We start from the raw sequence: 12,465 nt of genomic DNA, 5'->3' as shown, positions 1-12,465 counted from the left end.
TCATTTGTTTAACTGGGTTTCTCTTTATCTACTTTTAGGACTTGTGTGAAAATCTGATGATGTTTTAGGTCATATTTATGCAGAAATATAGAAAATTCTAAAGGGTTCACAAACTTTCAAGCACCACTGTACCTACAAAGATGAGGAAAAGAGGGAGAAAAAGAAAAAAATTACACACAGATAGATAGATAGATAGATAGATAGATCATGTCTAAACATCATGAATAGGTATTGGGAAATATCCTTTCATATCTTTTTCATATTGAGCTGCAGAAACTTTGGCTCTCAGGGAAAAGGAAGAAACACCTGGAGATTACGTCATAACCCCGCCCCCTAGACAGGTGAATGGGGAGGGGTTTAATGTGAAACAAATCGAAAAGCAAAACAAGGAGAGTTATAAAATCCAGAGGAGGTATTGTATATTTTGTTTGGGTTTTTTTTATTCACTTGATTTAAGCATCTTAAGTTGAATTATTGTGGTTAATTTATTTATTTACTTATTTATTTATTTATTTATTTATTCTGATGTTTATGAAAACAGTATTTGGGCGAAATCTGGGAGTTTAAAGGCGGTTAGGCCACAGGGGTCTCGAAGTAGACGTGAACTAAACCCAGATGATCTGGAAGTTGTAGTTTTGATATTTAAGACATAAATAATATTTGATAATCAAGCTTGGATCAATAAAATCAGCGCTTTTGGAAGTTATAAAACAACTGCGTAGTGATATTGTGTCAAGTTCGACATGCTTAATAACATCCAGAAATGAGTGTAAATTATTAAAAACAGCACGAAAGTTTTATATTTATATATTCCTCTGTTAATATCGACTTATTTATTAATAAAATCTTGAAGGTGAATCAATCACTTCCGCGTTTGGCCGTTGAAGGGGCGGGACTTTAGTCAGCGCTGGTTTTGATTGGTGCATAGACTGCTTGGTACCTGCTCTGATTGGGTGTTTTTGTTGTGGAGGTAAATACGTCATACTTGAAATGCCTGCTGAAGCTGTGAGTCAAATAATACTCAAGTCTTTGAGTTTTGATGCATGAATTGACATCATCTCTTTAAATTAATTAATCAATCAGTAAATCTGTCAGTCACGTTATATGTTTGTGGTTATTTATACATTAATATATTTAATTAACACCTCAGTATTCTCAGAAATGAATGAATGAACCCTTTATTGTCACTAGTCACATATACCAGCGAAATTAGCCGTCAACCCGTCCATACATATACATACATACATACATACATACATACATACATACATACATACGTACGTACATACAATTGACACAGGGGTAGACAGGACAGGAAGACAGGGATGAAAAATACAGAATAACATGAGGGGAGAGGGCGGCATGGTGGTGTAGTGGTTAGCACTGTTACCGCACAGCGAGAAGGTTCTGTGTTCGAGCTCAGTGGCCGACGGGGGCCCTTCTGTGTGGAGTTTGCATGTTCTCCCCGTGTCTGCGTGGGTTTCCTCCGGGTGCTCCGGTTTCCCCCACGGTCCAAAGACATGCAGGTTAGGTTAACTGGTGGCTTTAAATTGCCTGTAGGTGTGAATGTGAGTGTGAATGGTTGTTTCACAAGCCCAGAAATGGGAGGGTTGCGGTAGGAAGGGCATCCGGCGTAAACTGTGCTCCAATTAATATGACTTGAATCAGTCGGGTCCACATGGACCCTAACCTGGCAATAGTGCTGGACAAAAGAGATGATGATGACTGTTCACCTCTCGTTCATTTCAGTCGCCAGAAGTCTTCTCTCTCTCGCAATGCCGGAGCAGCACCATAAGACGAGGAACCAGAACTATCCCGAGCCTGAAAGGCGAGACAGAGACTACAGGAGAGACAGAGGAAATGAATCCTACAGGGAAGACAGGAGCACGAGTTATCATTACGAAGATAGGACGAGGAACTACAGACAACCTGAACAGGAAGTGTAGGAGGAAACACTTATACATCTCTTATTGTGATTTTAATCACAATCCTGACTCTGGAATTTATTCAGAAGAGTCTGTCATCAGAATGTCTTGTGTGTGTGTTTTTTTTGTTTTGTTTTGTTAAACTAACCTCTATAATTTGATCATTTCTGTAGATTTACACCTGATGAGTCAACAAACAAAGACGCTCTTTACAACCTGAGATACATTCCCACAGCCAGAGGCACGTCCATTTCTGTCATTTATGCAGTAAAACATTGCAGTGTAATACTTTTAAAATGTGTTTTAGACTTCTGTACAACAGAATGAGGAATTCTGGAAAAAAATATGTGCAGTTTTAATCGATTATTGTGTCTCAAAGGACCTAATTGTTTAACTACAGCAACACTGTTGTGATTAATAATTAAGAACAGCATCAGTAGATTTACTGTAAAACTTGGTTTAACGCTATAGAGTTTTCTTGAGCCTGATGATCCAGATAATAAAACATGACAGGACATGCTGTTATAAGAAAATAATCCACACTTGTTGATTGAGATATCTGTTTAGCATGTTTGCAGCTGTTTTTGGCAGTTCTAGTTAAATCCTTGAAACTTCTCTTCGCTCGCACATCTGCTGTCTGTTTTTCATAAAGTTATCCTGATCAGTGATGTCATTGTCCATCACCTGTTCTGTTGAAGCTGCTCGATCACATGCAGCCAACTGGGCTTCTTAAATCACGTCTTCCAATCATTTAGCAGCACAACACTCTTAAATGTGGATGTATACTCCTGTTGCTCCCGGCTCGATCCGTGAGGCAGAATCTCCGAAGCAGCAAAGGACTTTTATTTCTAGGTAATTATCAATTCAGCTTTCTTCAGTACAGACAGATCAAAACCGATCACTCGGGTGGTGTGATACGGCCTGACGTGAAATGGAGTTACCACATACTTGTCAACCCCCAGAGAATGAAAAGCGGTAGATCAGATTGTGTAAAGATGATGAAACACGGGGCAACTTTTTCAGCAGTGTTGCTGGGCAATCGCGCTTTGACACTTTCCTGTTGAGATTGGGCAATATCATTTCTATCTGAACAATTTTGATCGTTTTGGGCAACTTTTTAAGATCATCCAATCAGAGTGCTAGCGGCGAATCACATAACCACCTGAGTGAGAGATTCTGAAATTTTCAACGAAGATGGCGGCGTCTCAATGGCACTGGAGTGGAAAAAAACAAAACAAAAGAGAAACAACTTGTATCTTTTTTTTCTGGTCAGTTGTTCTGTGTAAACCCAAAGTGATGAATTTACCTCATCAAATGCTTAGAAAACCAGCAGACATCTATTTTTATGTGCTCAGGTTGGAATTAAGACATGTATGTTATTTACCAGCTGGGAGGTCCGTATGGTGAAATACCGTGACCGAGGTGTTGAAAGTACTGAGCGAGGCCCTCTGGGCCGAGGTCAGTATTCAAGGCCGAGGTCACGGTATTTCATCATACGGACCTCCCAGCTGGTAAATAATATATTTATTTTTTTCTTTACCAAATTCTAACAGGGCGTCACGGTGGTGTAGTGGTTAGCGCTGCTGCCTCACAGCAAGAAGGTCCTGGGTTCGAGCCCTGTGGCCGGCGAGGGCCTTTCTGTGCGGAGTTTGCATGTTCTCCCCGTGTCCGCGTGGGTTTCCTCCGGGTGCTCCGGTTTCCTCCACAGTCCAAAGACATGCAGGTTAGGTTAACTGGTGACTCTAAATTGAGCGTAGGTGTGAATGTGAGTGTGAATGGTTGTCTGTGTCTATGTGTCAGCCCTGTGATGACCTGGCGACTTGTCCAGGGTGTACCCCGCCTTTCGCCCGTAGTCAGCTGGGATAGGCTCCAGCTCGCCTGCGACCCTGTAGAACAGGATAAAGCAGCTACAGATAATGAGAATGAGAATTCTAACAGAAAACCAGAGCGCCCGAAAGGGAAAACCGAGCCGAGCCGCCATTTTGAATCCTCATTCACGGCTGTAATGCAAATTGCTTCCTCCTCGGTATACAAGTGCACTTCCATGGCAGGAGAAAAAAAACTACATTTTGCCGCCTATGTAGTCCCCTATTTATACAAAATTGAGTCATTCAGGATTCAGCCATGTTTTTGCTCGGCGTTAGCAACAGTTAGAGGTTTTTAGCTTTTTCCTGAAATGTTTTCTTTTATTTCTTTCAGGTGAGTAAAACTCACTTTCGCTGTGAACACTGTCGTTATTGCTATCCGTGCTGTAAAATTAATGCTATTCTCCTGAGAAATGCTGGCAAAAATTTATAAGATTTTTGATCATCTTATAAATAAATCTTATTTAAAAAAAAAGATAAATGTTGACAAAAAATGCTACTATATTTGTTGTTGTTGTGAATGAGCAAGTCGCCAGAGGTCTGTAACTGGGGTCCGTACCGTAGGATATGGACCCGCTTGCCAGCCAATCAGAGCGCAGGATTTGATAGAAACCACACTGCAAAAAAAAAAAATTGAATTATTATTTCTTTTCAGCTAAGTGTAAACTGCCGTTAGCTAACCATCGCTCCATAGAGATTGAATGGGATTTAGCTAACTAGTGGTGGTTTTTGCTAACATAGTTAACTGAAAGTTATCGCTAGCTATGTAGGGACAACGTTAGCGCTCTTGCGTCAAGTTAAAAACGATAGGCAGCTCATAATTAAAAAAAAATTTTGTGAGTTGTAATAGAGATTGTCAAACTTATCGTCTGCTCTAGTAAGAGACTTACACTACGTTCAGACTGCAACCTGAAACGACCCATATCCGATTTGTTGTGAAATGCGATTTTTTTGTTAGGCCGTTCACATTACCAATTATATGAGACTTGTATGCGATCTCCAATATGAATGGAAAACGACCCAAAAGTGTCCCGCATGCACAAATTGACACGTAATAAGGACATCTACGTAATACGTAAACAAAAGAAAGCGCATTCTTCAAGTTTAATGATTTCTTTTTTGTTTGTTTAATTATCTGGTTAGTGTTAAAGTGTGAGGTCTCATGTGTGTTTTTGTTTCTGAACTGAAATGAAAACGTGTAGCCTGGTAACGAGGGTTGACTCCTAAATATGTCTCTAATTTCTGTATAAGTGCACTACATGTTACTAGGAAGTAATGGATTTTTAAACTCTATATAGTGCACTCGAGCTTCAGTAGGCAGTCATTTGGGATACGGCCGCTGTATTACCAAACTCTTAATTCAGGCTTAATAATTTGCACATATTTATTTTGGCATATTAATAAACTTTTTCTACATTTTTATAAATATTTATTTAGATTGTTTATAGCCAGATGAATTCTGCAACTTCTCTCAGCGCTGGCTCAAGGTGCAGAAACACCAGTGCAGTTTGCTATGGAGATGAGGCGAGACCTGGCGATGTGGTTTTTGTGGCGGCGGCGGAACTCGCACAATAATCTGATTAACAGCAGACTAATGAGACCGAAGGTGTCAAATTACTGGAAATTTCCAGAACAATCTTATAATCTTGTAATACAGGATGGTTTAAGTTATAAATCAGTTATAGAAACTGTTTTATTTAATCAGGCTAACAGATCAACATCCAGGTCCCTACCAAATCCACCATTAGCTTGATCAATTCTATAAAAGTCTATTTAAATTCTGAAAACTGTACAAATGTTGTTGTTTTCCACCAAAGAGGCGGGATTAGCCAACGCAGAATAGTGACGTTTGTCTCTTGTTGATGACGTGTAGGTTGCATGAATGCGACCTGTCCGGTCAGACTGCAGTCGCATGTGAAAATAACGGATATGCATCGGATTTAGGACCACATATCCAAGCGGCCTGGGTCGCATGTGAAAAAATCGGATCAGTGTCGTTCAGATTGTCAATAACAAATCGGATACAGGTCGCATATGGGCAAAAAAATCGGATATGGGTCGTTTCAGGGTGCAGTCTGAACGTAGTGTTAGACAACCTTTATTGTCATTCAGTCTGCAACAAGTGTACACCGAACGAAATTTCATTGCAATTTGGCTCAGCACAGAATTAAATATGAAGTGTATTAAATTATGCAGCAGCAAAAATATTATAAAGTGCAATAGTATAAAGTGACCTGTGGAATTAGGAATGTTGAAGTTATAAATAGAAGTTTATGATAAATTATATAGGGCGGCACGGTGGTGTAGTGGTTAGCGCTGTCGCCTCACAGCAAGATGATGATGTTTTTGTGATGTATGTATCAGTTATTAGTTCTAGCATATGTGATTGAGGCTAGTAGCATTTTTAAAGAGATTTAAAAAGTGTTCAGCGGAATAATGTGGTTATTTTGACTTATAAATGTTAAAATAATGGCAGATTATCTTTTGACCCGAGTATCTATTCAGTTTTTTCCAGAAGTGATTGTTACTTGAGCGAAATAAATAAAGGCTGAAGCCGAGACAAAAGAAGTGATGGCTGCAAGTGCTTCAGTGTCCATCTTTGCGGTGTGTCTCCCTGGCAATATATTTGCTCTTATCTGATTGGTTGTTGCCCTAATTAGTTGCGTTGTGTCTCATCTGGTTGCCCTTGCCGGCAACATTGCACAAAAAGTTGCCCCGTGTATCATCATCTTGACACAATCGTGCCCTTATAGGGGTGTCTGAGGGAATGCCCACCTGGAAAATTTTGAAAAAAACCCAACAACCCAGGGCGGCACGGTGGTGTAGTGGTTAGCGCCGTCGCCTCACAGCAAGAAGGTCCGGGTTCGAGCCCCGTGGCTGGCGAGGGCCTTTCTGTGCGGAGTTTGCATGTTCTCCCCGTGTCCGCGTGGGTTTCCTCCAGGTGCTCCGGTTTCCTCCACAGTCCAAAGACATGCAGGTTAGGTTAACTGGTGACTCTAAATTGAGTGTAGGTGTGAATGTGAGTGTGAATGGTTGTCTGTGTCTATGTGTCAGCCCTGTGATGACCTGGCGACTTGTCCAGGGTGTACCCCGCCTTTCGCCCGTAGTCAGCTGGGATAGGCTCCAGCTTGCCTGCGACCCTGTGGAACAGGATAAAGCGGCTAGAGATAATGAGATGAGAAAAACAACCCAGTGTAAAATGGTGCATTCCGAGTGCCATATTTAAAGAAAACTGATCGGACCAACGTACTTCACAGAATGCTGCTTCTCATCTCACCTTGATGCTTTGATGCTGGATGATCCGATGACCAAGTCACCTTGAACTTGTTGTCATTGCAAAACCTCCGGAGTTTTCATTGTTCATGATCACCAGAGGTGTGTTTTTGGTCTTTACAAATACTGATGTGATATGTTGTAATATGTGACCTCATCGTTGATCGGCTTGAACCATAACGAGAACCAATGGAATGGTGCGATAGGATAGAGCGATACAATTTAGATTCAGCATCATTATCATTATTGTGCCGTTCCACTGGCACTCGGTTTCACTTAATCTGACTATTTGACGCTGTATAGCCTATTTGTTTCCCCTGTGCGGAAACTAGCTGAAGCGAGATCAGAAGAGCAAATCCAACCATGTTCACTGAAAATCGCTTCTTCTCTCTCAAATCCTCACTGATTTTTATTCTTTTTGGCAGGAAGGTCGGTCTGCCTGGGGTGCATATAGAGTAGCTTCTACCCAAATTTGTATAACTGCAATTAATAATGAAGATATGGAGTAATTAATCAATCCCTAATGAGCAGTTTTGACACAAATCGCTTCTTCTCCCTCAATTCTTCACCCATTTTGATTCTTTCTGGCATGAAGGTAGGGGTACCTAGGGTGCATAGAACTTCTACCCAGATTTGCTTCATTACAATTATTAATGAAGTTACAGACTAATCAAGCCTTAATGAGCGGTTCAACAAAAATCGCTTTTTCTCAGTCAGTTCCTCGCCGTTTTAGATTCTTTCTGGCAAATAGGTCGGTATTCCTCAGGTGGATATCGCTTCTATATATCGCTTGTATATAGTGTACAGTATATAGCTTGCAGCATTTATTGCACAAGGTGGCCCACTTTAGATCGTTCCTTCTGGACTAGACAGGGCCGGAGTGAGCCACGCCCTCACTGACGGTCTCGTTTTCTCTTATTGAGGTTTTTCACCCACGTGACCAAGTCATGTGATGCTGCCATTTTGTACGTCACGGCTCGAATCGGTTTGAATGCGAGGAAGGCGACAAACGAAAAACATAAAAGAAAAAGGAGCGAGATGCAGAAAACCCCTTCACTATCCAGCGACGTAGGGCATTTACAGGGCGAGCAGAGGGAGAGGTATTTGCAAAAATTGAGGTTAGCAGGCTTAGAGAACGACGTTTACCTGCTTCCACCAGGATTGTTCACTGACGTACGGAAGTACACGAAGCCCTCGTCTTTACCTGACTTCGGCCCACATGATCTGTATACCTACGTCGTTAAAAACCCATCGCCATACACAGGTATTGATCTGAAAGCGTGTAAGAGTTTGGATGCCTACAAATATTTTGTGTCAGGCTGGGTAACATGCCTACATCAGCGGGTCGTCCCTGGAGCCGGTGGTCGCCATCTTATTACAGCTAAGGTTTGTTCACATTTTCATTTACTTTCGGTCCTCAGGATAAACAAAATGTTATTAAATGTCATTGAAATAACTTCTTAGTCTGTTGAGACATGGCCCGTTATAAATTTGCTGTTACCAGGCAATGACCAAGAACTGTATTATTAGGGTCTGTGTTGTAGCAGTGTACTAGCAGCTAGCTGTTAGCACTAACTAATGTCAACAACATCGTAGCTGGTATGTTACTGTAGCAATGTTTACGTTCAGTCATTTGGATGACTGTTAAAACCTTTCAGTCTCAAGTTTTTCCTTTACTGTGTTTACTCGTTTACTGTAATTATGATTCGGCAGCTATTTACACCGGATCCAGTGTAAATAGCTGCCGGAGCGCGCTCCGGCTTGCTCCCCCTCAAATTAAGCAGCGCGCTCCGGCTTGCTCCCGGAGCACTCCGGGAGCAAGCCGGAGCGCGCTGCTTAATTTGAGGGGGAGCAAGCCGGAGCGCGCTCCGGAACCTCGGCCGGAGCACTCCGGGAGCAAGCCGGAGCGTGCTGCTTAATTTGAGGGGGAGCAAGCCGGAGCGCGCTCCGGAACCTCGGCCGGAGCACTCCAGGAGCAAGCCGGAGCGCGCTGCTTAATTTGAGGGGGAGCAAGCCGGAGCGCGCTCCGGAACCTCGGCCGGAGCACTCCGGGAGCAAGCCGGAGCGTGCTGCTTAATTTGAGGGGGAGCAAGCCGGAGCGCGCTCCGGAACCTCGGCCGGAGCACTCCAGGAGCAAGCCGGAGCGCGCTGCTTAATTTGAGGGGGAGCAAGCCGGAGCGCGCTCCGGAACCTCGGCCGGAGCACTCCGGGAGCAAGCCGGAGCGCGCTGCTTAATTTGAGGGGGAGCAAGCCGGAGCGCGCTCCGGAACCTCGGCCGGAGCACTCCGGGAGCAAGCCGGAGCGCGCTGCTTAATTTGAGGGGGAGCAAGCCGGAGCGTGCTGCTTAATTTGAGGGGGAGCAAGCCGGAGCGCGCTCCGGAACCTCGGCCGGAGCACTCCGGGAGCAAGCCGGAGCGCGCTGCTTAATTTGAGGGGGAGCAAGCCGGAGCGTGCTGCTTAATTTGAGGGGGAGCAAGCCGGAGCGCGCTCCGGAACCTCGGCCGGAGCACTCCAGGAGCAAGCCGGAGCGCGCTGCTTAATTTGAGGGGGAGCAAGCCGGAGCGCGCTCCGGAACCTCGGCCGGAGCACTCCGGGAGCAAGCCGGAGCGCGCTGCTTAATTTGAGGGGGAGCAAGCCGGAGCGCGCTCCGGAACCTCGGCCGGAGCACTCCGGGAGCAAGCCGGAGCGCGCTGCTTAATTTGAGGGGGAGCAAGCCGGAGCGTGCTGCTTAATTTGAGGGGGAGCAAGCCGGAGCACGCTCCGGAACCTCGGCCGGAGCACTCCGGGAGCAAGCCGGAGCGCGCTGCTTAATTTGAGGGGGAGCAAGCCGGAGCGCGCTCCGGAACCTCGGCCGGAGCACTCCGCGAGCAAGCCAGAGCGCGCTGCTTAATTTGAGGGGGAGCAAGCCAGAGCGCGCTCCGGCAGCTATTTACACTGGATCTGGTGTAAATAGCTGCCGGATCATAATTACAGTAAACTAGTAAATACAGTAAAGGAAAAACTTGAGACTGAAAGGTTTTAACAGTCATCCAAGTGACTGAACGTAAACATTGCTACAGTAACATGCTAGCTACTATGTTGTTGACATTAGCTAGCTTGACCTTCAAAATGGCGGACACCGGGGCTTCACGTGACCCTGTGACGTCAGGTGAAAAACCTCAATACCACAACAATTTGTCAGCAGTTTTAATTTCTGAATGAACATCACACTTTTTAAAAAATCAATTTATAGATACATGTAATGTTGTGGAACATCTGCGAAATAAGTTGGTTCTTGTCCTCACTTGTGTTATTTTCCTCTCGTTTGAAGTTTATAAGACAACAACAACAAAAAAATTGCAGCTTGTCTTTTTTACAAGATGTCGGAAGAATTCCAGCTTTGACACTGGAGACTCCTTCCTTCCTTCCACTTCCTAAATGTCTCCTGATAGAAAACGTCACCATGTCAATGATTATACATTTTTCTTTGTTAAATAACCAGGATATTTTAGCCTTAGATGGATTAATTGACAACTTTTCTTCTGTCCCCATGCAGGTCTTGGCCAGATCATGCAGTTTTTTGTGAACCTGCTGATCGTGATCTGCGCTGGCGTTCCGTACAGCGACAAGGGTCGGTACCGGGACCTGGCCAGCCTGGGTAACTTGTACTACTACTATTACGGTGGGGCGCAGGCTTTCACGACGCAGGAGGCGCAGAAAGTAAATGAGCTTAGCGACCTTTTCTACAAGCTTAAGATCCCTCCGTACATTTATAGCATGGCTTGCGGTGGAGCGTTGATGGTTTACGCTTTAGTCATGCTGGCGCTCGGGGTGTTCCGCGTGCCGTACCGCTACCCCGTCGTGCTGCTGGTCGAAGCCGTGCTGGACGGACTGATAAGCCTGGGGTACATCCCTGCCCTGGCCTTTTACTTCATCAGACTCAAGGAGACGTACAGCAACCCCATCTGCAAGCAGAGGGAGGAGATGTACAAGAGCAAAGGCATCAATGGTTATGAGTGCAGTATGAGCGGGACAGATATCGCAGGAGGGTTCTTCGGCGTGATGGGCATCTTCGTGTTCATGCTAAGCGCCGTGCTCGCTGTGAGAGCGTTCAGGGCCGTCAGACGGATGAAGCAGCAGAGGGAGGCACATGATAACCACTTCTAGACTTCGAAACACTAGTGCTTTTATTCCTCCTGCCTCAAGTCCTCAAGTCAAGGACCAAGTGCAGGGGATTACTGGATCGTGTTACCTGGGAACATTTTTTCCTCCATTAGCAGTGCATGACTTGATTAAACTCTTCCTTTAATGTGAATGTCAATTTCGGACCCCAAAAGGACATGACTGTCTTTATAAACTATCAGTTTTTAAAAAAATGCTTTTTAAGGGATTTCTATACTACTATACTTTTTATATGTTTTTTCCTAATAAACAGTCACATGAATTACTTCCCAGTGTTGTATTTACCTTCAAGTAAATCTTGCCATATCGATCCCCAAGTCAGAATCTCATGAAGCCGGTTTGTCCCCATGTCCACACCTGGAAGCTCTTCCTCAGTGTTGGTTCAAAAAGCTCCTCGCACATTCCCATTTTGTCTCTTGTTGTTGTTGTTTTTTGTGTGTGTGGTCCTCTTGCTTACCAGGGGTCATGTGCATTTGAGGAACTGGAATGACAATTTGAACTGAGGCCAGTTTATACAGAGGAACAGGCAAAAAATAGTTTGTACTTTACAGATCCACACCAATACTCTCCTCCTCAGAGTTCAGTTAGTATTATGTGTCCAGCTTTATGGTAATCTCCCGAACCGTCATCCACTTTTTTTTTTTGTGTGTGTGTGTGTGTGTGTGGGGGGGGGTCCTCTTACTCATAACAGACTCCCAGTGAAGACACAATGAAAGTGATGTAAACAGCAGCAAGTAAATCTGATGGAAGCTGCAGGTGTGAATTTCTCTGATTAAACTGGACGTGTATCGTTTCTGTCTGACGCACTCAGACGAGTACAGAAATTCTTTCAGTGCAAATTTACTTACTGACTTTCTGAACTCCTTTCATGATTTTATTTACTTACTGAATTATTTACCGACTGACTGACTTTTACTTACTGACTAATTATTGACTATTTACTTACTGACTTATTTACTTACTTACTGTTTACTTACTGACTTTACTTACTATTTACTGACTGACTGACCATTTACTTACTATTTATTTACTTACTGACTTTATTTACTTACTTATTATTTACTTACTTAATTACTTACTTTTTATTGACTGACTGACTATTTACTTACTATTTACTTTTTATTTACTTACTGACTATTTACTTACTGATTGACTATTTACTTACTTATTTACTTAATTACTTTTTATTTACTGACTGACTGACTGACTGACTATTTACTTACTTACCGATTGACTATTTA

At 43.6% G+C, this 12,465-nt stretch overlaps 1 protein-coding gene across 1 annotated transcript; it reads left to right on the top strand.

The window, feature by feature from the left end:
* The first annotated feature begins 331 nt into the window (after window positions 1–331).
* marveld3 (MARVEL domain containing 3) lies at window positions 332–11,486 on the top strand. The gene is made up of 4 exons (XM_060940805.1): window positions 332–412; window positions 1,750–1,942; window positions 2,099–2,166; window positions 10,599–11,486. Exons 2-4 carry the CDS (start codon window positions 1,776–1,778, stop codon window positions 11,207–11,209), a joined length of 846 nt encoding a protein of 281 aa, XP_060796788.1. The 5' UTR covers window positions 332–412; window positions 1,750–1,775; the 3' UTR covers window positions 11,210–11,486.
* The last annotated feature ends 979 nt before the right edge of the window (window positions 11,487–12,465 follow it).

Source organism: Neoarius graeffei, chromosome 15 (genome assembly GCF_027579695.1).
Source record: "Neoarius graeffei isolate fNeoGra1 chromosome 15, fNeoGra1.pri, whole genome shotgun sequence".
NCBI classification, from domain to species: domain Eukaryota; kingdom Metazoa; phylum Chordata; class Actinopteri; order Siluriformes; family Ariidae; genus Neoarius; species Neoarius graeffei.
This window is presented reverse-complemented; position numbering and strand designations above follow the sequence as displayed.